At 34.4% G+C, this 12,758-nt stretch overlaps 1 protein-coding gene across 2 annotated transcripts; it reads left to right on the top strand.

Annotated features, from left to right (window-relative positions):
* Window positions 1–336: 336 nt before the first annotated feature.
* Window positions 337–8,381, top strand: lrrc29 (leucine rich repeat containing 29). 2 transcript variants are annotated; one of them, XM_048159127.1, is made up of 8 exons: window positions 337–718; window positions 1,799–1,900; window positions 2,014–2,328; window positions 3,916–4,587; window positions 6,089–6,307; window positions 6,438–6,596; window positions 7,610–7,827; window positions 7,905–8,381. In XM_048159127.1, the coding sequence occupies exons 1-8, from the start codon at window positions 692–694 to the stop codon at window positions 8,071–8,073; spliced, it is 1,881 nt and encodes a 626-aa protein (XP_048015084.1). In that variant the 5' UTR covers window positions 337–691; the 3' UTR covers window positions 8,074–8,381. The 2 variants fall into 2 exon arrangements, with proteins under 2 accessions (XP_048015084.1, XP_048015083.1); XM_048159126.1 differs by having other exon boundaries at window positions 339–718; window positions 6,384–6,596.
* Window positions 8,382–12,758: the final 4,377 nt, after the last annotated feature.

The raw sequence follows: 12,758 nt of genomic DNA, 5'->3' as shown, positions 1-12,758 counted from the left end.
TTATGTTGTTTTATAAAGGGGACCTATTATTATTATTACATAATATTTTTTTAATATATATATAATTAATTGATTTAAGGTTTATGAACAACAACAAATTTCCCTGCTTCGGATCATTTTGACCCACGAGGAGAGGATTTGTAACACAACTACACAGCACCAAGCCAAGATAAAGACACATGCATTGATTCAAAATACTATGCAAAAAGCATATTATATTATAAAGTAATTCGTATATATTTAGCTGTACATGGCTCATCTTTATGTGCTCACATCCCATTCAAATGAATTACTGCGCCATCTCTCGACACAAACCTAATCTGTCTTTCATTAAACTACATTTCCCAGGTAACTTTGCCTGCTTCTTGCACGTGATGTCCAGTGTTGTTCCTGTGCCATTTCTTTATTATTTTCTTTAAAAATGTTTTCCTGCTCACATTTCTGAGGGGTTCCGAGGGGATGTGGCGGATAATGTTGGGATTTAGTGCATCGTTTAATACTGTGTGAGGAGGAACAACGAGAGGGTGTTATCAGATGTTCCCAACTTCCCGTGCTCATAAACGGTGAGCAGCTTGACAGTCCGCGACCTGCCGATTCAATGATAAACAACGTTGATCTGTGTCAACGATTTAATATTGATATTAAATTTATTTTAATGCTAATCAATAAGAGCAGATAACCAAGGTGAGTCATGGAGAGTCCACACCTTCCTACTGAGGTGAGTCCGTCCATTCATACATCACACACTGTATAAGCTAGTTGTTTAGAGCTGAAATAACAAGTAGGCTAACATGGGGTTGTAACATGTACTTTTATTACCTTGTGGTTTATTTTACAGCATGGCCTTACTGAAATGTACCATAGTTTTACTCTGTTTTGACACTGTACCATACCACAGAATAGAAGTACGAGAATACGACTCTTCTTAGCCAAGTTAATATTTCTCAGTATAGCTTCTTTTTTGAAAGCCATTTTCTCTATATGGGATAGATAGATAGATAGATAGATAGATGGGTAGATAAAATCTATCTATCTATCTATCTATCTATCTATCTATCTATCTATCTATCTATCTATCTATCTATCTATCTATCTATCTATTTATCTATCAGTATAAGTTTTTTTCTGTATATGGGGCATGCTTATATAATATATTAAATATTTAAAAATGATTATAAATATATTATATAATCATAATATCCATTAATAAACACGCATATATTAATATAAATATTTTTACAAAATATTAATACTTTTTCAATATGAAACATTTTTTTCAATGTCAAAAATATTGTTTGCCTGACATTTTTTATTTGTATTATTTGTATTATACAACTCATTTTTGTGATATATACACACACACACACACACACACACAGTCAAACCAAAATTTATTCAGACACCTTGAACATTTCATTCATTAATACAGTTTATTCACTATAGCTTTAAAAAAATGGTAATAAAATATGACAAGATCTCAGAGTTAAACTTTGTCAGAAAAAATTAATCTTAATTATGTCAGATAACACTTAAGCAAAACATGGTCAGGTCAAAGTGTCTGAATAATTTTTGGTTCCAAATTTTATCAGTTTTACTGGTAGTCCACTGTATGAATACTTTTTTGGTATAATATGTCACAGTTTACTTTGCTATCCTCACTTACATAAATGAACTATAGTGTCCTGCACCCACTAGTAAAAATATATAAAAAATGTCTGAATAATTTTTGATTTGACTGTATACACTTTCACCAATTTTCAGAGAGTGTAACCTGTGACTTTTCTCCTTTCTGCTCCAGATTATCTCCTACATATTGAGTTATCTTCATGTAACGGATCGAAAGGAGGCGTCACTGGTCTGTAAGAGCTGGTACGAAGCAAGCCAAGACCACCAGTTTCAGGTTTTTCTTATATTCATTCGAATATCAAGATGATCTAAAACATTGTTCATTTTTTTTGCTGTAGTCCATTTCCACAGTTGTTTAAATTGCCATATTGGTGTGCTTTAATCCAGAAAAATGCCACCTTCAAGTTCCCTGTTTCCACATCTTCACTGGACTTTATCCGTGCACTTGCAAGGCGCCCTCGCTGTGGCCTAATCATCAGTCATCTCGATGGATCCAGCCTGTCAAGACAAATACTTTTGGAAGTGGGGCTTTACCTCGGCCCTCGTTTGGATAGTTTGGCTCTTCCCGGCAGCAGCATCATAGAGTCTTCCCTGCTGGGCGTCCTACCACATCTGACCAGCCTCCGCAAGCTGGACCTTCACGGGCTGGACAGCCTCTTTATGTCTGGAGCTTTTTTGTCAAGACAGGAGCACCGTCAACAGGTTACATCTTTAGAGAAACATCTCAAAATTAAAATTTATTTTTCAAATGATATACTGTATATATATATATATATATATATATATATATATATATATATATATATATATATATATATATATATATATTTATGACTGTAAATTATAGGCTAATGTTGTGATGCCCAAGTTAAAAAGTTAAAATTTGGTTAATTTTTATTTTTTTTTAATATATTTATTGACAAAATATGTAGAATTTATTTAAATTGATACTCTTTTGTATTTAAAATATATGGGTCATTGATGAATAAGGTTTTTAAAAGTGTAAAAAAAAAATCATAATGGAGATATTATTAATTTTGAAGTTTTATTAAGTGTTAACAATGAGATAATGTGGTTTTTATAATCAGTTAACACTGCTTTTGTCATTTTTTTACAAGATGGACAAAATTTGTCATTCAGTTTAACCAAAATTTCGGTTTTACCAAATTACACTTTTTGCTATACTGAATGACTATATTTTCAAACAAGGCTGATATCTAGCTAGCTAGCAAAAAGGACAATCAAAAATGTTATAATTATTATAAGTTTTTAAAATTTGACAACACTTTCCTTGTTTTATAGCGGTTGTACTGAATGACCTGATGTTTCGGGACATGCGTATGAGCAAGTGAAAACATGAATTTTTCAGATAGTTAAGAGAGAGTTAGTTACTTTGCTTCATGACCATGTGGTCCTTTGGAGGTGTCTGAATGATGTCACATCCTGTCACAAGATACTGACCGCATGACTTGATCCAAAATTGTCCCTTTATATTGGTTACTCTGAATAACATCAATGAAATTCATTTTTCCAGACATTCTTTCTCATAACAAAGCAACGACTTCTACACATAATTTTAATACCATTTTGCACTATGTTGATATATGACGATATAAAATCATGCCGGAATAAAAAATATAAACATTTATTACATTTTAAGATATTTTAATCACAAATGAACTGGCTGTATTGGCCTTAAACCGAATGACCTTTTGAACACTTCAAAATCTTTAAAAAACCTTTTATATGTTGCAAAATATAATTAAAACCTTTTTGATTCAATAAAAGAGATCTAGTTGTACTGCCTTACATACTTTGACTGTCATATCTTTGTTTTTTGTTATTATTAAGGCCTTTGGACAAAAAAATGACCTGTCCCATCATTGACCCATAAATATTTTTATTTTGTATAATTTTATTATTAGTATTATATATAAATTATAATATATTTTTATATTTTACAAAATAGTATAAACATTTTAAAATAATTATTGCTTTATCTGTTAAAATGATGTTGTGCCGAGTGTCATCTAATCTTTGTGGAACTGACTATTAAAGCAACTGATTTTATATGATTGTTTTATTTTTTATATATATTTATTAACAAAAATATGTATATTTTATTTAAAATTTTGTATAATTTATAATTATAAATAAATTATAATATTCTATATTATAATTTAACTATTTTTTATCATTAATAAAATATATATTTTTTAAAATCAAATAATGCTTTTTCTGTTCAAATGATGCTGTATTAATTATAATCTAATATTTGTGCAATAATAGGTCCAGAAAGCTTTGGGGAACCTAGAGGAACTGGACTTGTCTGATCTCCGCTACCTCTCAGATCTCTCTTTCAACCGGCTGACGAGTTGCACGCCCAGGTTACGCAGTCTGGCCCTGGCCGGATGCCACATTGCTTTCGAGTTTGACCCATACCGAGGTAGCCCGGTCGGGTCTGGCTCCTCCGCTCTAGTTTCCCTCCGTAACCTCCTGAGTCTGTTGCAGAAGCAGGCCTCCACACTCCGCAGCCTGGACTTGAGTCGCACCAGCATCACCCCTGAGTCCCTCCGCTCCATAGCTCAGGTGCCCGGCCTCCGTCTGGAGGATCTGAGTCTACGCGGCTGTAAAGAGCTGACCGACTACTCCATGGAAATCCTCTGCAAGCACCAGAACGGTCTGAAGACGCTGGACGTCAGTGCGTGCACTGAGTTAACCAGTAGAACAGTGCTGGCTGTGGCCACTGATCTGAAGGAGCTGCAGTCGTTGTCCCTGTCACAGGACTGGAAGATAACGGATAAAGGCCTGACCGAGCTGATGGCGCTGCCTTGCTTGAGGACTCTGGATCTGTCGGAGTGTCTGCACGTCAGCGGTGCAGACCTGGTGAAGGGATTGTCCTCTCCACAGCCCAGGGCGCAGCTGCAGGCTCTTAGCCTTAGAAACTGCTCATACATAAGGGTGAGGCATGTATACATAAAAGAAAATTTGCACCAAATCAGTTATCAGCCAATATTACAGACTTACTGTAAAAACTTTTATCAGCTGATATTAGATGTTTAATTGTGCCTGCTCATATCCTCTACGTTTACAATTAATTTACCTCTGTCATTATCTAATGCTCAGTTTAAAAACACTAATAATTTAATAACTGTTAAATGCAATATTTAACAAATCTTAAAATGAATATCAATTTTCATACTGTAAATTATAATGTTGTGATACCTAAATTCACAATTAATACAGTTCATTTTAGTTTTTCATTTATGTATTAACAACAATATTTATTTAATTTATATTTTCTTGTTATATGTATTAATAAAATAGTATAAAAAAAAGAAAAATAATAATTATAAGATTATTATATTGGCTAAAATTGAGGGTAATATGAATATATCATCCTGTTTTTGTTTTGATATTTTGTATTGATAAAAATATTTAAAAATGAATATCTTAGTCATCATCTTGTGACAATTAATTTTAGTTCATTTTTCATTTATTTTTTATAAACAAAATATGTATTTTTATTTAGAATTTATAAACATAATATTTTATATATACATTTTAATGTTATAATTATAATATTTTAATTAACAAAATCATATAAAGATGTAAAAATGTATTTTTTGCTTGTATTTGCCATAATTTAGGGTGATATGAATATATAAATATATCATATTTTTTTGTTTATATTTTGTATTAATAAAAATATCTTAAAATTAATATATATCTTTCATACTGTAAATAATAATGTTGTGGTGCCTGAATTCATATTTACAATAATTGATTTGAGTTTTTAGTGTTTTATGTTTTGATTACATATTAAAAATGTAATATATATATATATATAATATATAATTTATATTATAATAATATTGTATATAAATTATATTATGATTACAATATATTTATTATAATTTGTAATTAACCAAACAGCATAAAAATGTAAAAATAATTCTTGGCATATTTAGGGTAATTTGAATATACAATTTCATAATTGAATTTTAATATTTTCCTCAAATGATATTTATATTATAATTTAATAATACTTACTATAATTAACTTAGCTTGTTGTATTTGCCATAATTTTTATGTTTATATTTTGCATAAATAAAAATATCTTTAAATAAATATATATATTTTACATACTGTAAATAATAATGTTGTGATGGCTAAATTCATATTTACAATAATAGACTGTAGTTGTTAGTGTTTTATGTTTTGTAATTTATAATATAATAATATTGTATTTAAATTATAATATGATTACAATATAATTATTATAATTTGTAATTAACCAAACAGTATAAAAATGTCAAAATAATTCTTGGCATATTTAGGATAATTTGAATATACAATTTTTGTTTTGCGTAATTGAATTTTAATATTTTCCTCAAATGATCTATCAAAAATTATTTTTGTATTGTCCCCATTCTTTCTCACACCCTCTGTTCTCGAACAGGACACAGCCATATTCTCCCTGGCGCAGCTGCTCGGCAGTAACCTGAGAAAGCTGGACCTCACCTCCTGCGTCTATCTCACTGACATTAGTGTTCGTGCCATCGCAACCTACCTGCCTGCGCTGGTGGTTCTGCGGCTCGGCTGGTGCAAAGAGATCTCCGACTGGGGGCTGCTGGGGATGGTGGAGCCCACCAAAAATTGTGAACCAAGAGACAAAGAGGTAGGATTGCCTTGTTTTTTTAGGACTAATATAATTTTTTGGTGTACAATTTGCTCATGAATGCCCCAATGTGAAGGAGGATAAAGGCCCAAGCTTTACTAGGACGTTTGGGAACATGGGCTTTTTCCAGCCTCCCAGCCTGCCTTTCCAGGAGAAGCCACGTCTCGTAACCGATGAGGACCTGGGGGCGTTTAGAGATCAGGAAGGAGCATCACTGCTGGCCCTCAGGGGTCTTCAGGAACTGGACCTGTCAGCCTGCTCGAAGTTAACCGACACCAGTATCACACAGGTCAGTACATAATAGAAACAATGCACGCATGTTTTTGTGCGCAATAATGGTTTGTAAGAAAGTGTGTACCCAGTGCTGGGTAGATTACGTACAAATTGTTGTTCGTTACTGAATACAAATTACATTATGAAAATTATTATGGCTGGGTATTGACACAATTTTCATGATTCGATTCGATTACTATCAAAGTAATCAAATCGAATCGAATCGAATACTATCAAACATCAAATTCTCCAAAACTGTTCGCCAACCTTACGAACCTTACATTGATTTGAATAGAATAATCTTGTACCAAATTGATATAATTCCAATTGATAAAATTTGTTATCAACTAGTGTAGTCAAAGGTACTGACTTCGGTACTGAAATTTTAAAAATGTTTTAGAAATGATGCCAGCATTTCCCCCTAGCATTTTGAGCGGATTCTCAAAAACTTCTGATTGGCCATTGTGTTCACGCGCTCAACAGATATGTCTGTGATTGGCTACAATGATCAACGCTTCAAAAACACGTTGTAGATGACAAATGCAAAGACACCTTTGACGCTCTTACACAGATACACACGGGAACGTTTGAAAGCAGGCGTCTATTAGCGGATCTCTAATATATCCGCTGATACATGGATTGTTGTAGCCAATCACAGACATATCTGTTGAGCGTGTGAACACAATGGCCAATCAGAGGTGTTCATACATCTCTGTGTAGAAAATCCCCCAAAAAAAACTTTTACAATAAAAAAGATAACTTCCAAGTGTGCTTCCTTCCAAGTGTGCTTCCAAGTGCACACTTCCAAGTGTACACTTCTAAGTGCACACTTCCAAGTGTGCTTCTAAGTGCTTCCAAGCACAATTTGCGATGTGATGTGCACTTAGAAGCACACTTGGAAGTGTGCACTTGGAAGCACACTTGGAAGGAAGCACACTTGGAAGGAACTCCAATTCAACAACAGCGCTTAAAATGCTAGGGGGAATTTTCAGTACTAAATAATAACCCAAATATTCCTGGCCACCTCAGGTACTCCGTTTCGCAGACCTGCAGCGCCTCTCGCTTTCTATGCTGCCTGAGATCAGCGACGACAGCTTGGTGTCCGTAGCCCTTCACTGTCGCAATCTCACAAGCCTGGCGCTCAACCTCTGTCCCCAGATCAGCGACCAAGGTATGGCGCGGGCCCTTCCGCTCCTCCACAGACTGCAGCATCTGTTCATGGCCTGCTGCGACGGTGTTACTAACGAGTGAGTGACGTCATCCAGTACTGTTTTCATACTAAACATTTGAGCTCTGCTTAACACAATCCCATGTGTTCCTGCAGAACTCTTTCCATAATTGCGCTGCACTGCGACAGACTCAGGACCCTTGACGTGTCCATGTGCAAGGACATAACCGTGCACCAGGTGGAGCTCCTCCAGTCCCGGCTGCCCTTCCTTGAGAAAGTCCAGTGTCGCTTTGCCAATGGTGCAGACTTCACTATGGTACTATAAATCTGTAATACAGTGGAAGTGAATCATATGAAAATATATTTAAATATTTAAAGCACTGTTAATTTGGGCATAAAAGAGTAGATCAATTCCTAAATGCTTTATTTTTTGCAGAGACCATAACTGTATTATTAATGTAGTGAATCACTGCTTTTGAATGTTAGGGTTTCAGCTCTCATTTCAAATGTCTATTCCAGTAGTGAATTTTCAATTATTCCAGTATAAACATGATCTGCTATTGATTAGTAGATATAAAACTCTACTTCCAGGCTGTATTTCAGGCAGTATATGTAAATAAATTTTTATAAGAATTCATGTTTTTTTTTTGTCTTTTTCATAAATTATTCTGTCCCACTGTGATTTGTGTATGTTGTTTTAAAAGTCCACACGTTACAACTTTTGTATTTCGTCAGCATCAGATAAGGGGGAGCTTTCAGGCTGTATGACATGTAATAAGCTCAAAGGTCATTAGTTTTATAATATAATTTGTTGCTATGTAACCTGAAAACATTTACAGACTAAACTAACTTAAAATATTAAATATCAGATGTAAATGATAATAACAAAATATTATCATATTTCTATAAGGGTGTTAAATTTGATCACTAAATTAATTTTAAAGACAAGCAGAGGGAGTGCTGACGGTGAAACCTCTGAACATTTGGTATCTCGGAAAAGCCCTGAGTGTGCTGTTTACAGGACATCCAGACTTAAAACTATGACATGTAAGGTCTCAGAGAAATTCGCTAAAATATAATGTCCTCTGCAGACTGAGGACAAAACTCCATAGCTGGGTGTCAGGAGGATATTTACTCTTAATATTCAGCAATATTATTGATCTGACTCCACTGACACTGTTGTATGAGAACTTAACTGAGCTGGACGATGACTTTTTTTCTTTCTTTTTTTTTGCAGATCTGCTTTATAGATGAAATTAACTAATTTAATAATTGATTATCTTTACAACGGAACTGAATCAACAATGATTTATATATGCTGTTTTATAAGTAAACACATTACAACTTCTGTATTCAGCGTCAGATAAGGGTGGACTTTAGGTGCATGACTCAAAGCAATAAGCTCAAAGCTCATTAGTTTTTATAATATCAGTTGTTGCTATGTAACCTGAAAACTTTTACATACTAAAGTAACTAAAAGTATAAACAATTCAAGGGGGTTGTGTGGTCATCTGTGAGGGGGGGAGGGGGGGGGGGGGGGGGTGGCTACTGTGCCTTAAACATTTTTATTTATTGGTTTAAAGAGTAGTAAAATAGGCATTTTTCATTAAATTATTTATATCATTGTAGTATTGAAGTGACTCTCTCTCACACACACACACACACACACACACACACACACAGTCCATCCCTTTATAGGCTACCTAAAATGGTGCCTTTGGAGGGCACTGAAGTGTTTAATCATTATCAACATATATTTTTAATAAAAATAACTCTATAAAATATACTCTATATAACTATGTATAAGTTGCAAATGACACTTCCCAGATAGCAACTTTGCCGGCCCAAATCTGGCCCACATCTGCCACGCATGGTATGATGATTTGGGCCACATGTGGGGTGTGGAATGATGGGACTTGGGTGGATTTGCAATATAAGGAAGGAAGGAAGGAAGGAAGGAAGCACACTTGGAAGTTATCTTTTTTATCTGAAAAGTATTCCTATAAATATAAACATTTAAATCATTCAAATATGCATTAAATATTGAAAAAAAAAAATTGGTTCCTTTCAAGTGTGCATTCTACTCCAATTCGTGTTTTTCTATACAAAAAATATTTTTATAAATAAATATAAACATTGAAATCATTCAAATATGCATTACATATTGCAAAAAAAAAAAAAAAAAAAAAAACGAATTGGAGTAGAATACACACTTGGAAGGAAGCACACTTGGAAGGAAGCATACTTGGCACAAGTTTACAAAAAAAATACTTTTAGATAAAAAAAGATAACTTCCAAGTGTGCTTCCTTCCAAGTGTGTATTCTACTCCAATTCGTTTTTTTTTTCTTCCAAGTGCACACTTCCAAGTGTGCTTCCAAGTGCACACTTCTAAGTGCACACTTCCAAGTGTGCTTCCAAGTGCACACTTCTAAGTTGTAAGTAAATTGTAAATTGTAAGAACTAATTAAAGTACTATATCATTTGCGATGTGATGTGCACTTGGAAGCACACTTGGAATTGGAGTAGAATGCATACTTGGAAGTCTGCACACTTGGAAGTGTGCTTCCTTCCAAGTGTGCATTCTACTTCAATTCGGGTTTTTTAATACAAAAAAAACTTCCAAGTGTGCTTCCTTCCAAGTGCACCCTTCCAAGTGTGCTTCCAAGTGCAGACTTCCAAGTATGCTTCCTTCCAAGTGCACACTTCTAAGTGTGCTTCATCCACTGTTTTGGTTTAAAATCTAAATGTAGTTTTGTCCTTACATAACAAGCACTTCATAGTATGTTGATTTTAAAATACATATGTTTCGAGATCAAAAACGTGTAATTTGAACATTCTGTGATCCTTTTGTATAATACCTTAATGGCGCTGACAACTTTAATGTGTGGAAAAACATGCAAGATTTGCTATACACACTTGTGTAATCCACTTGTGTTCTATTGTGGTAGTCACAAATCTAATGACATTGATCGAGCAAAAAAACAATCCATGTACTGTAATTGCTGTTTTGTATATAGCTTTCCTTGTTAAAATTCTGGTATTTTGTAACAATCTTGATCAATGATGTGGCCATATTAATTCCAGATTTGTTTATTCTTTGTATGGAATTAAAGAATATTATCATAATAGCCTTAATGTCTTGTTTTTGTGTTCATTATTACAAATTCTGCAGGAAGAGGTGTTAGAGAGGCCAGCGGGTCTGATCAACCTGTGGTCTGAGTGGGTCATAATGCCCCATTACAGTCACAATAAGATGTACTGTATAATGGGTGTCACCCTGGTGTAAAATAGTCCATACAGCATATCACATACCGCCCAACGCCCCAGTACAGTCGCCATAAACTGTATTGAACAAAGGGTTAAAATAAACCCCAGAAAATAAGGGGTGTAACCCTGGGACAAAAATAGGTTTTTATAAATATAAACATTTAAATCATTCAAATATGCATTAAATATTGCAAAAAAAAAAAAAAAATGAATTGGAGTTCCTTCCAAGTGCACACTTTCAAGTGCACACTTCCAAGTGTTCTTCTAAGTGCACACTTCCAAGTGCACATTTTCAAGTGCACACTTCCAAGTGTTCTTCCAAGTGCACACTTCCAAGTGTTCTTCCAAGTGCACACTTCTAAGTGTTCTTCCAAGTGCACACTTCTAAGTGCACACTTCCAAGTGTTCTTCCAAGTGCACACTTCCAAGTGTTCTTCCAAGTGCACACTTCCAAGTGTTCTTCCAAGTGCACACTTCCAAGTGCACACTTCTAAGTGTTCTTCCAAGTGCACACTTCTAAGTGCACACTTCCAAGTGTTCTTCTAAGTGCACACTTCCAAGTGTTCTTCCAAGTGCACACTTCTAAGTGTTCTTCCAAGTGCACACTTCCAAGTGTTCTTCCAAGTGCACACTTCTAAGTGTTCTTCCAAGTACACACTTCCAAGTGCACACTTCTAAGTGCACACTTCCAAGTGTGCTTCCAAGTGCACACTTCCAAGTGCACACTTACAAAAAACTTTTTTTAATAAATACAAACATCATTCAAATATGCATTACATATAGCAAAAAAATAGCATTCTACTCCAATTCGTTCTTTAATCTAAAAAAAAAACTTTTTATTTGAATGTTTATATTTATTTAAAAAAGTTTTTTTTGAAGTGTGCACTTAGAAGCACACTTGGAAGTGTGCACTTGGAAGCACACTTGGAAGTGTGCACTTAGAAGTGTGCACTTGGAAGCACACTTGGAAGTGTGCACTTAGAAGTGTGCACTTGGAAGCACACTTGGAAGTGTGCACTTAGAAGTGTGCACTTGGAAGCACACTTGGAAGTGTGCACTTAGAAGTGTGCACTTGGAAGCACACTTGGAAGTGTGCACTTTGAAGCACTCTTGGAAGTGTGTACTTGGAAGCACACTTGGAAGTGTGCACTTGGAAGTGTGCACTTGGAAGCACACTTGGAAGTGTGCACTTGGAAGCACACTTGGAAGTGTGCACTTAGAAGTCTAAAAACTCTAAAAAGTGTTTTTTTTGTATTAAAAAAAAAATTGGAGTACAATGCAAACTTGTGCCAAGTGTGCTTCCTTCCAAGTGTGTATTCTACTCCAAATCGTTTTTTTTTTTTTTTGCAATACGTAATGCATATTTGAATGACTTAAATGTTTATATTTATATAAAAAAAAATATATAAAAAAACTGAATTGGAGTAGAATGCACACTCAGAAGGAAGCACAATTGGAAGGAACTCCAATTCATTTTTTTTTTTTTTTTGCAATATTTAATGCATATTTGAATGATTTAAATGTTTATATTTATAAAAACCTATTTTTGTCCCAGGGTTACACCCCTTATTTTCTGGGGTTTATTTTAACCCTTTATTCAATACAGTTTATTGCGACTGTACTGGGGCGTTGGGCGGTATGTGATATGCTGTATGGACTATTTTACACCAGGGTGACACCCATTATACAGTACATCTTATTGTGACTGAAATGGGGCATTATGACCCACTCAGACCACAGGT

This window comes from Megalobrama amblycephala, linkage group LG15 (assembly GCF_018812025.1).
Source record: "Megalobrama amblycephala isolate DHTTF-2021 linkage group LG15, ASM1881202v1, whole genome shotgun sequence".
NCBI lineage: Eukaryota > Metazoa > Chordata > Actinopteri > Cypriniformes > Xenocyprididae > Megalobrama > Megalobrama amblycephala.
This window is presented reverse-complemented; position numbering and strand designations above follow the sequence as displayed.

Excerpts from the sequence above, each read along its gene's own strand:
- lrrc29 (XM_048159126.1), top strand. The coding sequence starts at position 692 with ATGGAGAGTCCACACCTTCCTACTGAG. Across the intron at positions 4,588-6,088 it reads GAAACTGCTCATACATAAGG|GACACAGCCATATTCTCCCT; the intron begins GTGAGGCATGTA and ends GTTCTCGAACAG. Across the intron at positions 6,308-6,383 it reads GTGAACCAAGAGACAAAGAG|GAGGATAAAGGCCCAAGCTT; the intron begins GTAGGATTGCCT and ends CCCAATGTGAAG.